Genomic DNA, 25203 nt, shown 5'->3' on the forward strand with positions numbered 1-25203 from the left:
TTATCTCATAGTTTCATTTACATACAAAGGAACTTGGCAGGATAGAAATAATGAAAAAGACTTTTGATTACATTTGTCTAGAAGCCTTGGGGCTGTCATCTTTATGCTTTCATCTTAAGGGTGCATTCACACTTGCAAATGCACCCTGGCTGCGATAATAGTTGTACAGTATATGCTAGAACCCCAGTGGAAAGCAATGGGAGGTTGCCAGCCCTTGCAGCCTATTGGACCCACTCTCATGTAATTGCGCATGCGGCCATCACATGCAAGTGATGAGCCCTGGATGCAGGCAGTTGCAGCATGAGTAATTACAGGAAGGTGGATACGATTAGGTGCGGGAGCTGGCAGCCTCCCATTGTTTCAATGGGGCTGTCTCTTGCAGCTAATTGAGGGAACCCCCGCTGGGGTTCTCACATATAATCACAGTCAGGGTGCATTTGCATGTGTGAATGCACCCCAACTTGGTAACACAAAACAAGCATATGTATATCAAGCACTTATCTCAGGTCCAAGCATTTCAGTGCTTGCATACTTGTTCCTCATAGGTGAAGAAAGGACAAAAAGTGACTGCTCTGGAGCATGCACACTGAAAGGTAACTCTGCAATGGCAGCAACCATACTATCCTGACAGTTTCACTTTAAACAACATAGGTTTAATTTGCAATGCTTTTAACACAAGGATGAGGAACTTTATTTTAGTCATGTGACTGTAATATTCAAACATTCAATCATTCGATTTAGCCAAAAAATGCACCATATGCCTAAAAGGATCTGGGCACCTCTCCAAAGGATTGAATTCAGGAGTTTCCAGTGAAGAGTTCTGTTAGGCAGGCCATAGATGACGCAATTTTCTTTCCTGCATCTACGGAGTCGTCTTACCTGGAAACTCCTAAACTCAATCCATTGCAGGGGGGCCTCGATTCACTGGCGATAATCACATGTATAAATCTGACTGGTTGTACCCAAGTCGATAAATGGGTCAACTTGGGTACAATCAGCCTACCCATAGATGGTTCCAATCTCGGCCAGTCCCCGCTGAACCAGCCAAGATTTAAACCATCTATGGCCAGCTTTATTGCTACAGCATACACAAACATTTAGACAAATGTGTGCTTTCAGCCTGGTAGTGTTAGTGTGGGGAAGGACCTTTTCTGTCCTATGACTGTGCTCCTGTGCACAAAGTCAGGTCCATAAAAACATGGTTTGATGAGTTTGGTGTTGGAGAATTAAAGTGGTCTCCACAGAGCCCTGACCTCAACCCCACTGAACACCTTTGGATTGGAACACAGATTGTGAGCCTGGTGTTCTCTTTCAATATCAGTGCCTGACCTCACAAATGTTCTTTTGGCTAAATGGGCACAATTTCCCACAGAAACACTTCAACGCCTTGTGGAAATCCTTCTCAGCAGAGTGGGGGCTGTTCTAGCTGTAAAAAAGGGGGCCAACTCCATATTAATGCCCATGGTTTGGGAATGAGAAGTCTAACAAGCTTATATCAGTGTGATGCCCACGTATCTACAATCTTCACCCATATAGTACAAGTTTCATGCTTTTGAAAATAAGGATACTGTCTTGATTTGTGATGAGCTTGGGTTCAGTCCAAACCCAAGTTTGGTTCAATCTGGAATCTAGCTGTTATTGCAGGGCCAATGAGCTGCAGGTAGGAGATTCCCCACATGGTCATATTAAGTAACACATGACCATTTTTGGTCAGTATCTTTGGCCACGTGTTCATATTAGGTCAAAGATGTCCAAGTTCGGTTGAACCTGGAAGTTATTGCAGGGCCAATGAGCTGCAGGTGTGAAATTCCCCATATGGTCACTTTAGGTCACATGGAACCATAATCGGTCAGTATCATTGGCCACGTGGTCATATTAGGTCAAAGATGTCCAAGTTCGGTTGAACCTGGAAGTTATTGCAGGGCCAACGAGCTGCAGGTGTGAAATTCCCCACATGGTCACTTTAGGTCACATGGAACCATAATCGGTCAGTATTATTGGCGACATGGTCATATTAGGTCAAAGATGTCCAAGTTCGGTTGAACCTGGAAGTTATTGCAGGGCCAATGAGCTGCAGGTGTGAAATTCCCCATATGGTCACTTTAGGTCACATGGAACCATAATCGGTCAGTATCATTGGCGACATGGTCATATTACGTCAAAGATGTCCAAGTTCGGTTGCACCTGGAAGTTATTGCAGGGCCAATGAGCTGCAGGTGTGAAATTCCCCATATGGTCACTTTAGGTCACATAGAACCATAATCAGTCAGTATCATTGGCCACATGGTCATATTAGGTCAAAGATGTCCAAGTTCGGTTGAACCTGGAAGTTATTGCAGGGCCAATGAGCTGCAGGTGTGAAATTCCCCATATGGTCACTTTAGGTCACATGGAACCATAATCGGTCAGTATCATTGGCGACATGGTCATATTAGGTCAAAGATGTCCAAGTTCGGTTGAACCTAGAAGTTATTGCAGGGCCAATGAGCTGCAGGTGGGAGATTCCCCACATGGTCATATTAGGTTATACATGACCATATTAGGTCTGTATCATTGGCCACATGGTCATATTAGGGTCAAAGATGTCCAAGTTCAGTTGAACCTGGAAGTTAGCTGTTATTGCAGGGCCAAGGAGCTGCGGGTGGGCGATTCCCCACGTGGTCATATTTGGTCACATGTAACCATATTAGTTTAGTATCATTGATCACTTGTTTATGTTAGGTAAAAAATGTCACAAGCATCCCATTCCCTTTGTATAAGTGCAGTTGTGGGGCAGGAGATTTCCCACCGCAGCCTATTGGCCCAGCATAGACATCTAACATCTGGGTTTTGACCAAACTCAAGCTCATCCCTAATCTTGATGTGTTAGCTTTGAGAACGGGGCCTCGTGTAATGTACCATGTTTTTTTATTCTAGCATTTTTGCATTATCTGAAAACAATGGCGCGGTATTGGCTATAATTCCTTTTTTAGTGGAACATTTCGATTTTCCAGGTCATTGCTGGTTTAGGGAAACCATTGATATCTGTTTCATAATATTGTAAAAAAGTTATGACTTCCCAGGATCCTCTTGGCCTCCTTTCCAGATTATAAATCCACTACAGCTGTAACAAATAATAGGCAGATCAACATTTAATACTTTGCTTAGTTTAATATATAGTGCCCCCATAACATAGAATAGCTTGCAAAAAAAATCATTTGCTAGCTTTTTACAACCTCTGACTCTAGCCAGACATGGAAATTTGTTTTACAGTGAATCTCCCTGTTATCAAAGCAGAACAGAGTTCATTTGTGGAGCTGTCATCTTTTGCACACAGTTCTATGAAAGTTTACTCAATGTTCAGATATTGGAGCCTAGGGAATGGTGGTGGGATATAGAACTAGACATGGCTGTTTTTTTTTATAGGGCATAAATTGCTTCTCCTACCGAGGCTTTCCGGGGGACATCATGTTACTGTGTAGTGAAGGAAATAGAAACAAATTCCTTGGTTACTATGTAGGATCATAAGCTTTTTAATGCTGTCAAATACACTATACTGCCAAAAGTATTGGGACGCCAGCCTTTACACGCACATGAACTTTAATGCCATCCCATAGTCCATAGGGGTCGATATTGAGTTGGCCCACCGTTTGCAGCTATAACAGCTTCAACTCCTCTGGGAAGGCTGTCCACAAGGTGTAGGAGTGCGTTTATAGGAATGTTTGACCATTCTTCCAGAAGTGCATTTGTGAGGTTAGGCACTGATGTGGACCAGAAGGCCTGGCTCGCAGACTCAGCTATTTTTTTAGGTGTTCTATTGGATTGAGGTCAGGACTCTGTGCAGGTCAGTCAAGTTCCTCCACCCCAAACTCAATCATCCATGTCTTTATGGACCCTGTTTGATCATACGTTTTTCTTATTTGTGAGTCATTTCCCCCCTCCCCCAATGCTTGTCATTTGATTCTCTATAACAGTGGTCCTCAACCCTGGCCTACAGGGCCCACTAACAGGCCAGGTTTGCAAGATAACTGAAATACATTCCAGGTGATATAATTTGCTGCTCAGTGATTGCAGTACTCTAGTCTGCATCCCACCAAGGTAATACTTAAAATCTGGCCTGTTAGTGGGCCCTGAGGACCGGAGTTGAGGACCACTGCTCTATAATGCATGTTGCAGGAAAGCAAGGCAACACACTGTATAAGTATGTTGCAGTCCATTGCCATTCATTGTTAATTGCAGCCTGATGCACATCTACATTGCTCTGTAGTGCCCCACAATATACTGATACAAATGCTTGGTACATAGCCGTGTGCTGCTTTTAAAGAAATAGGCCCCATTTTTTTCAAAAAAGCCTATTTAAAAGGCATTCAAAGCCTATTTAAAAGGCAATATGGTTTGAATAAGCTCTAAATGTATTTTGCTATAACTTAGATTTATACGTACATGCCCATGTTTTAGTTTTAATGTTAAATGTAGAGATTTGTAGAGAAGCCCTTAGAGGGAGCTCACAGTTGCTCAGTGTAGTTACTCTGATCCCTGTTTAAAGGGGGTCTGAACCCATCAATTTAACTGTTTCCCAAAAGAGATTCAAAAGACAAATTCAAGACATGACAAGAAATTCAAGACAAAAAACAAATCAAGACATGCCGTGAATGAAAGGCAGATGGATTGGTTTAGAATGCTGCCAAACCAACTGCTGACAGGGCCTTTGCTTGTAATCACACTGGAAGAAATACAATTCAAAGTCCAGTTCACTTCAAGTCCATTCACATTGTTTTCAATCCTAAACCCTGGTTATGAGGGCATTTTTCGGCCCTCAAAACACATAGGCTGTTCTTTGGATTGTCCCCTTGATATTATTAGAGTAAAGCCATATCTGGACCTTTCAGCAGTGGTATGGCGATTCAATTCACATTTTTTATTTTACAATTTTATAGTTTTACAGCAGCCTTGAAGTGTGTTTTACAAAAATAAAGTGTGGTAGGGATGGGATGTAAACAAACAGGATTTCCGGCAAGATTGGAAGGTAAGTATGCTGCATCTGGGGAGGGGGGGCTAGCTTTGAACACCGGGGGGGGGGGGTGGGTTGTTGTTTGGCTAGCAAATGTGATAAGTGCATCATATTAAACTGCTTTTCTGACAGCAATGATAAAAAAAATTCTTGAATGAACGAATGAAATGAAATGAATTAGTAAACTGTAGATTGTACGGAGAATGGTAGGCTAGGTAAGCACAGGCACCATCCCCGAAATGTAAATGGGAGGTAAGTAGGGTCCAGGTATGGTAGTGAGAAACAAGGGAAAAGGGGTAGGGGAAATATGAGGGATAATATCTACCAAACCTGGTCAACAGGGATTTTAATGTGCCACGTATCCAGAGTTGTATAAAGTACTCGAAACCCATACTTGAGTAAAAGTACAAGTGCTCGATCAAAAAGTGACTTGAGAAGAAGTGGAAGTGCTCTATCAAAAAGTGACTTGAGTAGAAGTACTAAAGTATTCAACATTTTTTGTACTTAAGTATTGCAAGTAGTTTTTAAAAAAAGTTTGCTTCTCAAGTACTCAAAGTAAAAGTACCAGTAGTTTTGAAAAAAAAATTGCTACTCAAGTACTGAAAGTAAAAGTACAAGTACTGTGTTATGTAGTTATTCAAGAAAGAAGTCAAAAGTTTGAACATCATATTGTTTTTTATTATTTCAAATGCAGCTTTTATTTATACATACAGTAGCATTTATTTTCGTATGCGCTGATAATACACATGTTTTGAGCTTCATGAAACCTGCTATCTACTGTTCTGGCAGTGGTAATTTTTATATTAGTAACGAGTAACTATGCAGCACAGAAAAAAAATATCGGAGTAGAAGTATTGAAATCATTGAAAAAATGTAGTGAAGTAAAAGTGGAAGTAGGAGAAAAAAATTCTACTCTAGGAAAGTACAGATACCGCCTTTCGATACTTAAGTACAGTAGTGAAGTAGTTCTACTTATGGCGCTTTTCCACTGCATAGAACCGTACCGGCTCGGCACGCTTTTGTGCTTTTCCACTGCGGTACCGCATGGTATAGGGTCGGAACGGTTCGGTACGGTACTGTATAGGTTTGCTTTTCCACTGCATGAAACCGAACGGTACGGCCCTGAAAAACAGTACCTACTCGATTGTGGTTCCAAGCGTACCGTACCGGTACTAAAATCCACAACCCCTCCCATGCAGCCTGATTGGTCCTCACTACAAGGCAGTGATTGGTCAATAAATCACTGTCATTGTTTATGCGACACCACTGCAGGGAGAAGCGTGTGTTGAGAGGCCATAGGATTGTGAGTAGATACAGAAGAGGTTCATGTTCTTTTATGTGGGGAGGGCGCACCATGTACCACCACTCAGGGGCACTGGCCTTAAAAAGTAGTAGCAGGTAATAAAACACCTCCTGTGTTCCAGCACACAGCAAAAGCCTGAAATGGCATTGTAGTGAGAAATGTGTTAACCCCCCAATGACCTGTCTGCTGTGTTATGTTCCAGGCTCAGCATTCTTCATCAAATGTGCTACAGCAAAAGTGACATAAAAATAAAGATACCCTATTGCTGACAAATGTTTCTCTGCCTGCTAAAAAAGAAGAAATGGCTCCTAGAAATGGCTCATGCAAAGGTCCCCCAAAATAAATAGCAGACCCCTTTTTTTTTTTTTTTTAATGAAGCCATCATAGAAATGTAATTTATTTACCAATTAAACACTTTTTTTGTGTCAGTCATTGCTCCTTTGCTGAATGTAATTTTTGCTTTGGTACCAGTGCTCTGCCCCCATGCTATTTTTTTTTTTTTAAACCCCTTTGACTAGTAACCCATAAAATTAACATTTTAGTTCAATGGGGTCTTGACATCCATTCCCCTGTGCAATTCCCTTAACCCTGCTGGAACTGTACTGAACAGGTTAAAGATCTCAGGGTTGTGTTCTGTCAGACTGTACTGTCACACTGTACTCCACTGTCACACTGTATTCCACTGTCACACTGTATTCCACTGTCACACTGTACTGTCACACTGTACTCCACTGTCACACTGTATTCCACTGTCACACTGTACTGTCACACTGTACTCCACTGTCACACTGTATTCCACTGTCACACTGTACTGTCACACTGTACTCCACTGTCACACTGTATTCCACTGTCACACTGTACTGTCACACTGTACTCCACTGTCACACTGTATTCCACTGTCACACTGTACTGTCACACTGTACTCCACTGTCACACTGTATTCCACTGTCTCATTGTACTGTCACACTGTATTCCACTGTCACACTGTACTGTCACACTGTACTCCACTGTCACACTGTATTCCACTGTCACACTGTACTGTCACACTGTACTCCACTGTCACACTGTATTCCACTGTCTCATTGTACTGTCACACTGTATTTCACTGTCACACTGTACTGTCACACTGTATTCCACTGTCTCACTGTACTGTCACACTGTACTCCACTGTCACACTGTACTCCACTGTCACACTGTACTGTCACACTGTATTCCACTGTCACACTGTACTGTCACACTGTACTCCACTGTCTCACTGTACTGTCACACTGTATTTATAACAATTTTCACTGCTGCCATGGCTTGTGTCTAATCCCCAGATTGCCAACAGATTCGCTGTCAGACCAGAAGTGAGCCCAAAGGATGTCTGAAAATTGGTCAATGGAGGAGGTGCAGACATTCCTTTCATTGTTAGCTGAGGAGCGGATACAACGAGAGCTGGATGGGGCGACCAGGAATGAAAAGGTGTTTCTGGAACTTTCTCAGCTGCTGGCCACACACGGCTACCACCGCACCTCTAAGCAGTGCAGGGACAAATTAAAAAAATTAAAAAGTGATTATAGAACTGTAAAGGACCACAACAGCCGGAGTGGTTCAAACCGAAAAAAATGGAAATGGTTTGAACAAATGGACGCTATTTACGGTAGTAGACCGGCGAGCAATGGAAGGGAGGGTGCCCTGGACTCATCCGCGGTGTTGTTGGAGAACACAGAAGATGGTAAGTGATCACAGTTGACCGTCTGCTGTAAAGCTTGCTTTTCCTGTGTGTGTATATATATATATAAAATGTGTATTTATGATTTTGTTTTTTCTTTCAGATTTGTTAACTATTGATTCTTCTGCGCTTTCACCATGGAATGAGGACTCATCTTCACAAGTGGGTGCAGCAGTGTCGCCACCAGTACGACCACCAACACCAGCACGGACACCAACACCTTCAACCTCCGTCAACAGCGCAGCATCAGAGCGTGTTGTCTCAGGTATAATATATATGTTCACACACACACACATACATCTATTGACTTTTTTTCCAAAACAACACTTTAATTTTTCTTCTTTTTTGTCCAGGCAAGAGGAAACGGAGCCAGGAGCATGTTGCTATTTTAAAAGACATGCAGGTGGCTGATATTGAGCAGCAGGAGCTTAACCGGGCACAGAGGGAGCACCATGTACAAATGGCAATTGAGGAGGCCCGGCTAGCAAGGGAACAGGAAGCGGCCTTAAGGATGCAGGAAAATTCTCAAACGGCTGCATTCAACCAAGCCTTCCTCAATGTCATGGGTATGCTTGCACAGGCGCTGAGTGGCCGGCGAGACCAGAATTCTCAGCCATAACCCATGCAGTACATATTGCAAAAAAATACAAAAAAACTGTTTGCTACACCTTTTAGCTTTTTAATGTTTTATATTTTTACATTTTTGTACCTGGTTTTGTACAATAAAAATCCAAAACAGTGGACAAACATGTGTAGTTCATTGCTTTTAGATTCATTTAATATTGTATTTGAATGTACTGTAACAATTGCTACTGAAAGCATATTTACTATAAAAAAAAAAGGAAAGCAAAACATTATACACGTGGCAGGAGGTGACCAAAAAAAAAAATAGATGTATACATATAATATTTGCATGTAAATATTTCTGCCCATTGATGTCTCATTTTTTTTTTCCTTTTAAAACAAACTTTTTATTGTGGTATGGTGATTTGACAGTTCATCAGCACGGGAGGTGAGAAGGCTATCATCAACACCGAGCATCGTTGCTGACCACACCACCTGCTACTGTACACATTCCTTCAGCTTACCAACTTGACATAGCAGTCATACAGTAGCAAGTGCTGTGGTCAGCAGCGATGCTCGGTGGTGATGATAAAGCCTTCTCACCTCCCGTGCTGATGATCGGTCAAATCACCATACCACAATAATTAAAGCACGTTAAAAAAAAAAAAAAAAAAAAAAAGGGAAGCAAGACATTATACTTGGTACTATTTTTGCTATAGCTTGACAGGAGTCAACTATTCAAGTAACGCATCAGAGCCTCACGTACATCCCTGCCCTCTTCCTCTACAGCCTGTGCCAGTGCCACTACAGGCTCTGGTACAGAAGGTGAATCCCATGAACTCTCATAGGCTTCTCCATGACTCTCACAAAGGTTATGTAGTGCACAACAAGTCTGGACCATAGATTTCACAAGGTCAACTGCACAGTCATTTCTTTTCATAAGGCAACGCCATCTTCCTTTTAATCTACCAAATGCATTTTCTACCACTACACGTGCTCTGGAGATTTTCATGTTGTACACCTGCTGTTCTGTTGTCAGCCGTCCAGTGTCACTGAATGGTTTTATGAGCCACTGCTGCAAGGGATAGGCAGAATCTCCTAGGATGTAGTAGCCAACATTCACACCACCAATGTTTCTAGTGTTAGTTGGTTTGTGTGTTCCACGAATTAACAGATCCCACAGTGTGGACAGTCTCAAAACCCGAGCATCATGCATGCTTCCAGGCAGCCCAGTAAAAACATTCCAGAAGAGTCCCTTTCCATCAACAACACCTTGAAGGATGATGGAGTGCCAGCCTTTACGGTTGAAATAGTCACAGTGATAGTCCTGTGGTGCTATGATGGGTATGTGAGATCCATCAATAGCACCAATGCACTGTGGAAGCCCCCACCTGTTCTCATTGTAGGCAGCTATTTCTTTAAACTTCTCCTGATCTGGAAAACGAATTTGTTCTGGTACCAACAAAATCTCTGCTGCTGCACAGAAATCATGGACACATCGACAAACAGTTGTTATGCTAAAGGCCCGTACACACGTACCGATCGTCGGCATACAAACGTCGGTGGACGAAGGATCTGCCGATTGTACGCGTGTTAGTATGGTGCCTCCGACAGATGTCTGCGCACAATCCGCGGACAAAAGTCTTTCTTGCAAACATGAAAATTTTTGTCTGCGGACACCAGAACGGACGATTGTTCGCCTGTCAGTACACAATTCGGCCGACAGACCGCAGATTTGCAAGACTGGGCATGCTCAGAAAATAGAAAACACAGGGAAAGTTAACCATTACATGACATCACTTCTGCAGTCGGCGGACAAAATTCTTGTGCTGTCCTTGTGCTGTCTTTGCACTTTTCAGCAGACACCGACATCCCGGGGAGAAAAGAGGAACATTTGTATGCCGACCATCGGTACGTGTGTACGGGGCTTTACACCAAACAGATGTCCAACACTTCTGTACTCAGAGCCAGTTGCGAGCTTCCACAGTGCAATGGCTACTCTCTTCTTTAAAGGAACACAAACACGAAAGTTTGTGTCATGTCTTTCCATCACTGGACGCACTTTGTTGCACAAGTAGGCAAATGTTTCTTCTGACATTCGAAAGTTCTCCAGCCACTGAGTGTTTGTAAAATTGGGAACAATGACATCCCACCAATCAGAAGCTCGGTTTACAGTCCAAACAGAAGGTCTGTGGCGGCGACTTTGCAGCATAAGGATCTGAAATACACAGAATACTCATTTTAACAAATGATACCACACACACATACCACACACACATAACACACACACATAACACACACACACATACCACACACACACATACCACACACATACCACACACACATAACACACACATACCACACACACATACCACACACACATACCACACACACACACATACCACACACACACATACCACACACACATACCACACACACACATAACACACACACATACCACACACACACATACAACACACACACATACCACACACACATACCACACACACATACCACACACACATACCACACACACACACATACCACACACACATACCACACACACACATACCACACACACATACCACACACACATACCACACACACATACCACACACACATAACACACACACATAACACACACATACCACACACACACATACCACACACACACATACCACACACATACCACACACACATAACACACACACATACCACACACACACATACCACACACACATACCACATACACATAACACACAGACATAACACACACATACCACACACACACATACCACACACACATAACACACACATACCACACACACATACCACACACACATACCACACACACATACCACACACACACATACCACACACACATACCACACACACATAACACACACACATAACACACACACATAACACACACACATAACACACACATACCACACACACACATACCACACACACACATACCACACACACATACCACACACACACATACCACACACACATACCACACACACATAACACACACATACCACACACACACATACCACACACACATACCACACACACACATACCACACACACACATACCACACACACACATACCACACACACATAACACACATAACACGGCACTTGCAGTGGAAAAGTGCCAAAAACAGTGCTAAAGCTTACCCTTGTGTGCCGCTGAGCAAACCTGTCATCATCATCTTTACTTTGTTGTAGGAGTTCCCATACTCTCTTGTTTTTTTCTGCAGTATTTAGCTTTGCTGCCATCAGCCTCCTTTGTAAAAAGAGTCTTCGCCGAGTGGTGAAAAGAATCCACATGCCGAGAATCAGGAACACCATTCCCTCCATAGGCTCCATTGCTGTGTCTCCTTGCTGTGTCTCCTTAAGATGATGTCACAGCAGTAGAGGCGGTGCAACTACAGAGTAATCCTGCCCACTACTTATCAGTACTATACACAGTGGAAAAGCAAACCTATACCGTACCGTACCGAACCGTTCCGACACTATACCATGCGGTACTGCAGTGGAAAAGCAAACCGGGCCAAGCAGGGCCGAGTAGAGCCGAGCCGGTACTAGCCGGTACTTGCAGTGGAAAAGTGCCAATAGTTACTATACATCTCTGGCCACGTATGTATCCAATAGAAAAGATTTAATAAAATAACAATATTTTATTTGTGCCAAAAATCCCTCAAATCTTCCAAGGTAGTAAAAGTACACGTCCGCAAGCAAGGACAGCCAGGGAGAAAAGTGCCGCCTATAAAGACATCCGTCCCAAACGTCCCACAGGGGAGAATTATGTCCCAAGAAGAAGCTTTGCCAGCGAAACGCGTTGATCCGTCAGTGAACCACACTATATACATTCCAATTATCTGATGTTTTCGTGCATATGTATCAACAATCCAATTGTATGCATTTTAATTGATTTATATTTAAACATAGATTTTTGTACAAATAAAATATTGTTACTTTATTAGATCTTTTCTATTGGATATGTGGCACATTAAATTCCCCATTGCCGAGGTTTGGTAGATATCATCCCTCATATTTCCCCTACCCCTTTTCCCTTGTTTCTCACTACCATACCTGGACCCTACTTACCTCCCACTGAATTAGTAAACTGTATGTAAATTCAAAATGTAATATTTTGCAACCTAACAGTTCCAAGATAAGTTGGAGGCAATAACTTTATTTTTTTCCCCAGGATTTAAGATGATTGTAAAGGCTCAATTTTTTTGTTTTAATACCAAACATGTTTTACTTATTAGATCTGTGCAATAGTTTTACCCAGAGCAGCACAGATCCTCTTCTTTTCGGGTCCCCCACTGGCCCTTCTGGCTCCTCCCCCATCGACTGGCCACCATAGAAAGTTGCTTGCTATGGGGGTACTCGTGCATGCTCACTCCTGAGTCGACTATGTGTGTCCAAAGAGTGCAGCTTGGCCCCGCCCCCATTCCCCCCATCACTGGCTGTGATTGGAAGCAGCGGGAACCAATGGCTCCTGCTACTGTCTCTGAGCCAATGAGGAGGGAAAAAGCTGAGAGCGCCTCTGCTCTTGTTCACAGTGCTAGATCAAGATCAGGCTCAGGTAAGTATATTTTCCTTATTTGCATTGCCTGTCTCATATGGAAATTTAAAAAGAGACTAGTAGTATCCCCCGGCACCAAAATATTATGTAACTTTATTATTCCCAAAAATTAATAACCGCGCTAGTGGAAAAATAAAGTAAAAAAGCTGCAGCTTCAAGTGTGACAACACCCAAACAAACTTATTAAACAACAAGCTGCGCTAAAAAATATGAATCAATCTTAAGAATATGTGACCATATAAACAATAAAAGTGTCAAAATGAAAGTGAATATCCAAATTACATAAATTGATGAATAAATATTCAATAAAAAATATGTCCATAAGATGAATAGTGCACACAATAAATATTTCTATAAAGTGTCCACAAATCAATAAGGTGACTGGTGTGATAAACAAATGATAGTGCAGTCCACCACAAGTGCTGTAATCCACCACCGACAATAAAGCTGCTTACCAAATAGTAGTAAGTATCAAGCCTATATGGCACAACTGGCGGTCAGAAGAATTCGGCGGGATGTAGATGATGGCCAAGAATAGGATATATCATGGAAATCCCCCAAATGGCAGCCCGACACGATAAGCTCAATACACATCAATGGACCTGCTGCCCGTCTGTCACCTCCCTGCCCCATGAACATGTATGCTCTGCTCAGCTAATGTTACACCTATATGTCTATACAGGAAGGAGGGGCTTCCAGACATTCCTTGTGCTGGTTTCTGGAAGAGAAAAGAATTGTCTGATGGTGCTAAAGCCAAGTTGGTCCGATCTGATAATTGTCATCTCATGTCTGTCAGTACCTTTAGATCCTGATAATCAGTGTTGGGGGTAACTAGTTACAAAGTAACTGATTACAGTAACTACATTACTTTTTTTGGTAACTAAGTAAAGTAACTAGTTACAATACTAATATTGGTAACTACACTAATTTACTAGGCTATACGAGGTAACTACACTACTTTACTAGGCTATAGGAATGCGCTTTCCTGCGTTACCCAAGCCGTGCGATACAATCGTTATTTCGAAGAATAGAGAGGGATGAAGTTTATGACTTTTTGTTGCACTTTATGTTTTATTCTGTTTTTTCAGATTTTGTTCTCATTTTTCCCAAAGCCTGTGTTTATACAATAAATTCTATGCAGAAAGAGTGTCATGTATCTTCTTCTACACGGTAAATGAAGAAAGAGTAAAGTAAAGTAATAAGTAGTGAAGTTACTTTTCAAATGCAGTAACTAGTAAAGTAATCTCATTACAATTTACAGAAGTAACTAGTTACATTTTTTGAGTAACTACCCCAACACTGCTGATAATGATGGTGAAACAGTTGTTTCTGCTCTCTGCCTCTGGCCTGGTTGCTGTGAGCAGTCGTAGTCCTTCCTTCTCTAACTTTGTATCACAGTTACAAGACCTTGCAGGTAATTGTAGTGATTGTGCCTTGCTAGGAGCTGAGAATTGTTCATTGCTAATTATCCCAGCTGAGACCCAGAGCCTATTATTCCCGTTACCTGTTTTTTTAGTTGAATTATTCACGAAGGTCTTCATCCTCTATTGAAATAACTTGCTGTGCTCCATTCATGCTAATATTCTCAGCCTCATAAATTCAAGGGTTTCTAAGAGTCGTAGACACAATCTCCATTTTCCCATCACATGACAAGTGGTTTCAAAGAAAGACATGCTGTCTGTGGATTGATTGCTTTTTGTTGTGTAGAATTCACCAAATACACCAAACCCAGCAAATGAATGATGAGAAGTGTAGGAAATAGGTCTCTTATTTTACATTGCCTGCTGCTGAGTTGAAGATGGGGGTTTGAAGTTGACAAATTGAAGTATGGATGTAGGGAGCTAATTTTGGGTTAAAAGATCACCGTAGTGGAGTGCACATTTATTTACCATGCTCAGATATAGACACAGGCCCCTTTAAAGCCCCGTACACACGCACAGATTGTTGGCCAACTGATCGGCCAACTTTTGTCCAGTGTTGTTTGTTGGTTGAAATGTGCCTAGACTTGCACTGGACTTTTGTTGGCCAACAAAAACCAACTTCAGAAGTGATGTCATGTGATGGTTTACTTTCCGTGTGTTTTTTCTTCTCTGAGCATGCCCAGTCTTGCTCATCTGATTTTTGTCTGCCGAAATCTGTACTGACTGAGGAACAATCGGCCGTTCTTTGTTGGCCAACAAAAATTTTATAGCATGCACACCAGATTTTTTTCGGCCGAAAATTCGCAGTTGGTTGTCGGAAGCATCATACTAACAAGCCTACAATCGGCAGATCAGACGTTGGCCAACAATTTACGGCCAACAATCTGTGCGTGTGTATGGGGCTTAACTGCTTTCTCCACAACTTCCTGGGTTCCTGGACATGCCCAGGGAGGATACGTTTATCTGATTCAGTCCCTCAGCAGCTCCGAGAAGCCACATCTGATAGGGTAGCTGCGCAAGTAATTTCAAGCCAGGCAAGCAATCCTCCATTCCCAAAACCAGCGTGCAGGAGTCTATTAGCACACAATTCTCCAGAAGACTCAGGTGGTCCCTATGATTGCTACCAGAAAACTTCAGTTCTGTTTAGGTTCTCCCCTTTCTTTTCTTTGTGCTCTTCGTGATACAAAAGAGGGGGGAACCGACCTTGTGCATTACCAACATAATCATTTATTTAAAATTGAAAAGTAATCTACTTACAAGCTTTTGGCAATCAAATGCAAATGTGTAAGTGTAAAACACTAAAAATTATGTGATATAAACAAATATAAAAAATGACCAATAACTCTAGGTCTCTCCTAAAATAAAACATCAAACATGGTGTATACACATACAATGCTATAGGTTTAATACAGAAATCAAAGTGTAGAGACCACTGTTGTGATATACGTGGCACAAAAATGCGCCACGGAAAAAAAAATACACCAAAAATGGTGAAAAAAGTGCAAAAAAGCAACAAATGATAAAAGTCCAAATATATAATTTTTTTTTTGTTGCTTTTTTTTTTGCACTTTTTTCACCATTTTTGGTGTATTTTGTTCCGTGTCTCTACACTTTGATTTCTGTATTACACCTATGGCGTTGTATGTGTATACACCATGATTGATGTTTTATTTTAGGAGAGACCTAGAGTTAGGGCTCTTTCACACGGATGGTCATCCGCTGACATCCGCAATCCCATAGACATTCATTATGTCCGTATATCACCCGCAAACGGATGGGGTGATTTACGGACATACGGAACGTCCGTATGAAAGAGCCCTTATTGGTCATTTTTTATATTTGTTTATATCACATAATTTTTAGTGTTTTACTCTGTTTCAACACTTACACACTTGTTTAGCGCACCTGATATTTTTTATTTACACGTTTACCACATTTTGGATCTATGGTTGCAGCTTAACATAGTCCCCAATCAGCGCACTTTTCACACCATACACAATCAAAGGCAAATACCATGACACCAACAAGACCAACTCAAAAACTCTTTTTTGTGGAACAGTATAAAGATGATGGTGACAATGATGGTAACAAATTGAAAGATAAGAGGAAAAAGGAGGACAGTGATTTCTCTACATGCTGCCCGCGCCACCCCTCCTATCCAGATGTACAGGGGAGCCGCGCAGGCCCCCTGGAGCATGGGGCCCGGTTGCAATTGCAACCCCCTGCAACCCCTGGAGTTACGCCACTGCTCCTGAGTCTTGAAGCACAAATTGTTTGGTGCTTTTCTGCACCTATTGAGCTGTAGGGGCACATAGAGCCACCAATAAAAGTGAATGGCTGTGTGCAGCCAGCTGCTTGTAAACGCTCATGGTATCTGCATCAATAGTTACTTGTGCATGTGCAATCAGCAATGGAAAAAATGCAAAACACGCATGCACAGGTAAATACTGATGCTGGAACCATCTGTGTTTACCAGCAGTTGGCCGTGTATAGCCAAACACTTATTTTGAAGCTGTACACAACACCGCAGCTCCCCGGGCGCAGGAAAGAGAAAGACATTTTACCTTTCAAGTCTCAGGAGCATGTAAATGTCCTGTATATGACGCCTTAAACTTAGAAAAAAATCATCACAACTGAAAATTATTAAAAAAAAAAAAAAAAGGAGTAAAGTTAAAAAAAAAAAAAAATTATTGTGATGTCAACTCTCAGAAATCTGAGTGAGCGCATGAGATGGAGAATAAATAGGCTACACGTCACTACGAAAACACACAATGAATAATTGGGATGGGTATAAATAAATTGTTTCCACTTTGCCAGATTTTTGCTACTCTTCTCCTTCTGTCTACAAGGATGAGCGGTTCTCCATCAATCAGAGTTTGGCTTTGCTTGGCGGTAGGCCAGGGGACAGTCACACACTGCGTTTGCCTACATAAAACTGGCAGTCTGTGTTTGCGCCGTGTTGATCTGAAGCTGGAAGATTTGTTACGTCCTTGTGACCTGTGCACTGTATGCATGAACTATTTTATGATTGCGGTTGTATTTTAACTGGTGGCTCTGCTGTGATAAAATCATTTTCTTCATATATTTTCCTGCCACCAGTCTATATCTAATATAAATCTGGCCAGACTGAACTATTTAAAGTGTAAATTTAAAGAGACTATGTATGGCTTGTGTATATGGAACAAATATATATATTACTATTCTTCACTATAATTAACTGTGCTGCCAATTTGTTTAGAAAAGTTGACTCCAAACTTCTTTTCAACTACAATAACACCAGATTCTGCTGAACTCAATGTTCTTTTACAGTTCCCAGGGCAATGCCAAAGCAATGCAAGGTATTGTAGAACAATATAGCACAAGGTAAGTAATTTAAAAGCCTAAGTTTGGTGTAGCACTGCCCCCTAGGGAGCCGCTGAGAATTACACGTTCTTGGGTCCCCTGGGTTACCATTAGCAACTCATAGCAAATACACGGCATTAACAGTTCTTTGCTCAGACAATGAACAGTCCAGGGGATTTGGTTTTTTGTATTTTATTTTAGAACGGATGGGAGAAGGGAATAAGTGGGATACTCCAACTTGAACTATGCACAATTCCTGAGGACAACTGCCTGCAGAATGCGGCAAGGCCGCTGTTTCACCGTGCCACTGAAGTAAAGATAAAGAATATGGACTCGCACTTTAATTACTCTTCAGGGTCCAACTTGGCACCCACTTTCTCACTGACTGTGTGTGCTGACCTTCTGCCCACTGACACCCTCCTGGAGTGGTCCCCATCCTGGGCAGACCCCTGGCAAGCTCCCTGGTACTCACGGACACTGGTTTTCCTCAGGTCGCTCTGCCACTTGCTCTTCTGTCAGTCTCCACAGGACCTCTTGGCTCAGCACCACACTTCTGGTCCACAAGGCCGACCACCTGTGACCACCTTCCTCAGCAACAGGAGAAGAGACAGCCATCACCCTCCTCCTAGGACCTGGCTTCCTGTCCAAAGACCCCTGTCACATGTGCCCGTGGCTTTTATAACGTATCCCAGGATGCACCACTTTTGTGCCAACCCACTGGGATAGTCGTAAAAGTCTGCGTGTCACTTGCTGAGTTTCCTCCACTGTCCAACAGGCTCCCCTATTGGATACAGTGGGACACTCCCTCAGACCAAATGAATCACACCTGGACACATGCAACAGGCCTGATTGTAAATCCTGCTCCCTGTTAAGCAAAAAGCACATAACTTTAACCTGAAATTCTGCTGATAAGCAGCCAGAATCAAAAACTATGCTACCTATCTAGCACCTGACTAGGAGGGTGCTACATTAGGTATGGATACTTTTGCACAGTTACATTGGTCCAGCTGGGACCAATGTAAGTACGCAAGTTTTATATCTGGCCAATCCCTATACAGTAACGTAGACACTACTAGTACAGTAAACACCATTGGCTTTTGGGTTGCACATTAAGCCGTTGCCCTGCTGCTTGGTGAACACAGGGAACTGTTCATTGCGCATGGGCTCTGTTCAGAGAACACTTTGAATTCTCTCAATCAATGCAAAGCATTCTCTGATTGGACGAGATGGAAACTGTGACGTCACCATCCTTGTGTCTAGATGAGGTGGAGAGGTGGGGCAGTGACGTCACATGCTGCAATTCATCAAATCAGAGAACACTTTGCATTCATTCATCAGAATGCATTAGGCCAGCTGCTCAGTACAGGACCTAGTAGCAGGTGGTTTTATTGAAGAAGCAGTGTCTTATTTATTGATTTCCAGCTTTTAGCGGCATTAGCCAGGTATAGTGTATACAGTACATAGCTATATTAGTCTAAGCTGGATGAATGTAACTATTTAAACATATATGTATAAAAAAAAAACCAAAAGGGAATTTGAGTGAGGTCAGTCATTAATAAATATTGAAAGTAATATGAAATGTCACAAGAATAAATAAATGATTACATATTTCATAGAGGGTACAGTATTATAGAAATAAATATAAATATCCACATTGCAAGAACTGAACATGAAGTATATAAATTCATAAAAATATATTTACATAATAATCAATCAATGAATACATAAATCCGTCAATACATTGTATATAAACAACATCAGTCTTCAAATGGTCTATATTCATATCTTATAGGCTCTACGCGTTTCGTGGCTCTACGTCCACTCATCAGGAGCTAATTTTAAACTTTGAATTTGTAAATGTAGATTAACATTAAAATGTAAGATGTATGTAGAAAAAATAATAACAAATAACCGTTTCTCCAATATAAAAACAGCTACTTACTATGGTAAAAAGAAAAAATTCTGAAGACAAAGTAGGTCACCACCACATAGCGTCTGTCTAACCCGGGGCTGACTCATTTACAGACTCAAAGTTTAAAATTAGCTCCTGATGAGTGGACGTAGAGCAACGAAACGCGTAGAGCCTATAAGATATTAAGATAGACCATTTGAAGACTGATGATATGTTGTTTATATATACAATGTATTGACGGATTTATGTATTCATTGATTGATTATTATGTAAATATATTTTTATGAATTTATATACTTCATGTTCAGTTCTTGCAATGTGGATATTTATTTCTATAATACTGTACCCTCTATGAAATATGTAACAAATTATTCATTCCTGTGACATTTCATATTACTTTCAATATTTATTAATGACTGACCTCACTCAAAGTCCCACAACTTTTGCTTTTTTTCTACATGTAAACCAGGGATGGAGGTTCAGTCATTAGTCATACTCCAGATCATGAACCCCCCCCCCCCCCTTTCCTCTTGTACTTATTGGGTGGAAGACACCTGCTTTTTTCATGATCTGCGCTTTTTCTGGTTGGCACACACAATACCTTGCTCCTTTTTCATATTTTGTTTGTTTTGCAACATATGATTTTGATTATTTAACATTGTTTCTTCTTTAATTTCTTACAATATTTATTTAGTTTTTTGACAATTACTAACATCTTATTCATTTAAGGAGGTCCCCTTCCCCCCCTAGCCTGCCAACTCCCGGGGTTGCGATGCGCGGCTCTGACGCACCCTCCCCTGCCCTGTCTCTGCTATACATCCGGGATGACGGTGGGGTGCGCCACAGGTTGCATCGGCGCCGTGTTCAGTTGCCCCACCCCTTTTTGCTTATGGCATCGGGTTGCTGGGGCAACTCTTTGTTTCCATTCTGACGCCTGGCTGGGTGGGTGTGTTCTCGCCCCAGGCGCCCTGCGCCGGATATGAGATCATGCCTCCCCGACCCATTTAACGGCGTCTACACATGGCGTTGGCGGTTGTATGTGCCTTTGTCAGTGGGGTGTTCGAGCTGAGAGGAGCCAGCACGTTATTTGCTCTGTTCTTTGTGGGTCGGTTTTGTTTTAGCATCTACTTGCACAACATTTTTCATCACTTTATCAAGCTGTCGGTAAGATGTTTATTGATACATTCTTCACTCTCTTTCATTTTGCTCTATTCACAGATTGGATATTTGTTTTGTTGGATCATTTCTATTTTCTTTTTGCGGTCTACGCTGTTTTTTTAACATCTTTTTGGCACTCAATACTCACTCCATATTCACTTTATACACTATGGGTATCTATATTGTAATATCCTTTATTTTCTCTCTGCATTTTATCAATGCTCTGGCACCTGGGATTCACCGTATCTCTACTTTCATACACCCTAGCTATCTATGGATATCTCCTTGGTATTTTGGTAGTTCTTTTGGTCTATTTGGACACATATGACTACATCTATTATTTTCTTTTTTTTCTTTTTCTCTCATTTGATTATATATTTTATATAATTACATATGTAATATTATGAATATATAGTAAAATTATTATTTTATATTTTCAACAATTTTTTTTCAGACTTTTTTGGTCACGATGAGCTCCTTCTACCATTGCCGATTTGGGCGATATTTCTACCCACCCCCTCTATGGGTCTATTTCAGCTCCCTCTTCATCTCCTTCTCCTCTTGTTCTGACCTCGGCTAGTATACCCGCCTCAGCCCCGGGTTAGACAGACGCTATGTGGTGGTGACCTCCTTTGTCTTCAGAATTTTTTCTTTTTGGGCTACCATAGTAAGTAGCTGTTTTTATTTATATTGGAGCAATGGTTATTTATTATTATTTTTTCTACATACATCTTACATTTTAATGTTAATCTACATTTACAGACTCAAAGTTTAAAATTAGCTCCTGATGAGTGGACGTAGAGCCACGAAACGCGTAGAGCCTATAAGATATGAAGATAGACAATTTGAAGACTGATGACATGTTGTTTATATATACAATGTATTGACGGATTTATTATGTAAATATATTTTTATGAATTTATATACTTCATGTTCAGTTCTTGCAATGTGGATATTTATATTTATTTCTATAATACTGTACCCTCTATGAAATATGTAATAAATTATTAATTCCTGTGACATTTCATATTACTTTCAATATTTATTAATGACTGACCTCACTCAAAGTCCCACAACTTTTGCTTTTTTTTCTACATGTAAACCAGAGAAGGAGGTTCAGTCATTAGTCATACTCCAGATCATGAATCCCCCCCCCCCTTTCCTATTTAAAAATATACCAAATCTGGAAATAATTTTTAAAGTGTATGTTTGGGCAAAATAAAAAAAGCAGTATGTTGTCTCCAGTTCGTGTACATTTCCTCATGTTTTTCCATTGGAAAATGCTGCAATTATAGAAAAATACCTGTTGATCTACCAGAAATCCAGTGAGCTCATATATATTTGGGCTGACAACTCAAAGACTTTGCTGCATTCATATTCCAATCGGCGCTGTCAGCCCTTCCTGTTGGAGTACAGAACTCAGCCTATCTCCATCATTCACTATAATATACACTATATTACCAAAAGTATTGGAATGCCTGCCTTTACACATACTTTAACTTTAATGGCATCCCAGTCGTAGTCTGTAGGGTTGAATATTGAGTTGGCCCACCCTTTGCAGCTATAACAGCTTCAACTTTTCTGGGAAGGCTGTCCACAAGGTTCAAGAGTGTGTCTATGGGAATGTATGACCATTTTTCCAGAAGCGCATTTGTGAGGTTAGGCACTTATGTTGAAGAGAAGGCCTGGCTCACAGTCTGTGCTCTAATCACAAAGGTGTTCTATAGGGTTGAGATCAGGACTCTGGGAAGTCCGGTCAAGTTCCTCCACCCTAAACTCACTCATCCATGTCAAAATGTGCACTTTTGTTTCTGGGCTGTACTAAGGTTAAAAACAAAAATAACATACAAATATGTGATATCGCTGGGATCGTCAGGAACAGGATAAGATATCCATCACCATTTACCACCAAATGAAAGCCCAGTTTGTCCTGAAAAAAACAAGGTATAATCTACGTGGATGCACAAAGTAGTTGTGATGATATGTACAGGTTTACTAACATGTCAAAGTTGCAAAATTGGGCTTAGGCATTAAAATTAGTTTTACCCTTAGGCACGTTAAAAAAAATAACATTTATTCACATAATTTATACATAAAAACAATTTATATAAAAAAGATCCAAAACAGAAATCCAGACAGTTGTGACCCCCCAAAATAAGTTATAATGTATCACCCGCTAAAATAAATCCTCCAGTGATGCATGGTGGTTATCCCCAATAAGACAATCACTTTGCTTTAATAGCGGTTGTGTTAGACTGTATGTTGCTGAATGCATTTCCTGACTCAAACATTACACTTCCTCAGGAGATAGGGGGGTCAGGATACCAACGCTGTATCTTGGCCTAGGCGAACAAGGCCCAGGCCTAGGGCAGCACTTTGCAGAGGGGTGGCAAAAAAGCCATCCCCACATGAAAAAAACAGCCTCCCCCCTGGTCCTGCACGAAAAGAGTCCCCACTTTTAGTGTAGAGCCAGTCTTATGGGCTGGACTGGGCCGGGTGGCAGGACCTAGGAGGCAAATCGGTCTGGCGCCCCCATAAATCGCCCGCACTGCTGCCAGTATGATAATACTGGCTGGCGGCTAATGACTGGCCTGACGTTTGGACAGACTGGTGGCTGCATTTAATACAACTGGCGGCCGCCAATACTAGTAGTTGTGGCACTGGCAGCAGGTATTAGCAGCCTAATGCTCCACCTACCCTACTCTGCGGCATACCAGGCTTTTGTAGTCTTCTGGATGAGAAGTAAAGCTGAAACATATACTTTTTTTGCTTATGGTTTTTGCAACCTGCTGATTTGTGTTAGGTTTTTCTCTATAGGAACATCTTAATGCCAGTTAATCCTGTTTTTTTGGCAAAATGTATTGTAATTAAACATACACAGGTAAAAGATCTTTCAGTATGTGTGTTGACATATTTTGGCATAATTTTTGGCCTGATTGAGTCCTAATGCTTTGACTATTAACCACTTAAGCCCCGGAAGATTTTACCCCCTTCCTGACCAGGGGGTATTTTGCGATTCGGCACTGTGTGACTTTAACGGACAATTGCGCGGTCGTGCGACGCTGTACCTAAATGAATTTGACGTCCTTTTTTTCCCACAAACAGAGCTTTCTTTTGGTGGTATTTGATCACCTGTGCGATTTTTTGATCATGCGCTATAAACAAAAAAAGAGCGTCAATTTTGCAAAAATAACAATATTTTTCACATTTTTTTTATATGAAATTCCCCCCCCAAAAAATCTAAATTTTTTAACATTTTCGGCCAATTTGTTTTATGCTGCATATGTTTGGTAAAAAAAATCGCAAAAAGCGTATTTTTATTGGTTTGCGCAAAAGTTATCGCGTTTACTAACAAAGGGAAAGATTTTTGTTGTTTTTTTTTTAACGCGTAATGGCGGCGATCTGTGATTTTTTTTGCGGTACTGCGACATTGCGGCGGACAGATCGGACACTTGACTGACATTTTTGACACTTTTGGGGTTACCAGTGACATTACTGCAGTAATCAGTGCTATACATATGCACTGTTACTGCAAAATTACACTGGTAGTGAAGGGGTTAACTTTATTTCAGAGGGAGGGGCTGTGTGTGTCCCTAGGGGCGTGATTCTAACTGTGATTGGCTGTCTGTTGAGCTGTAGAAACAGTGATCAACGGTTCTACATAGTAGAACCGTGTGATCACAGTTTCTACACAGGGGAGAATGACAGGCGGCTTGTTTACACAAGCTGCCTGACTTTCTCCCTCTGCAGCGGCGATCACAGAGTGACCGGCGGACATCGGGTCCGCCGGTCACACGCGCGGGGGGGTCCGTGACCACGCGGGAGCGCGCCTCCGGCGGCGCGCGCTCGCTCCCTAGACCCTTACAGGCTAGCGACGTACACCTACGTCACTTTGCCTGTGAGGGGCTGACTGCCGACGTAGATAGTCGTGCGGCAGTTGGCAAGTGGTTAAACTGGTTTGTGTCACATGTCACATGACCACCTTCAAATGGAACTGTAGTTGGGCAGGAGGAACAGATCACCAGTGTTCCTCCTGGGATAAGTGGCACTGACAGCCAAGAGCGGTACCTGTGTTGTCAGGTCAGCATTGTATGTCCAATAATCCACAAATATGTATTTAGCTCAACCCTATCTGCTGGCCCAATGTGATGTCATTTAGGGGTACTTTAACAGGTGAATATGAGCACTTCCAC

The 25203-nt window shown here is 41.6% G+C and overlaps 1 protein-coding gene across 1 annotated transcript; it reads right to left on the minus strand.

The window, feature by feature from the left end:
- Nucleotides 1-9301: 9301 nt before the first annotated feature.
- LOC309569221 (uncharacterized protein) lies at nt 9302-11910 on the minus strand (the record flags this gene model as incomplete). Its single annotated transcript, XM_082274976.1, has 3 exons — nt 9302-10047; nt 10495-10789; nt 11758-11910. The coding sequence occupies 3 exons, from the start codon at nt 11908-11910 to the stop codon at nt 9302-9304; spliced, it is 1194 nt and encodes a 397-aa protein (XP_082131102.1).
- Between the last annotated feature and the right edge of the window lie 13293 nt (nt 11911-25203).

The sequence above is a fragment of the Pelophylax lessonae genome (genome assembly GCF_965119305.1).
Source record: "Pelophylax lessonae genome assembly, chromosome: 13".
Lineage (NCBI taxonomy): Eukaryota > Metazoa > Chordata > Amphibia > Anura > Ranidae > Pelophylax > Pelophylax lessonae.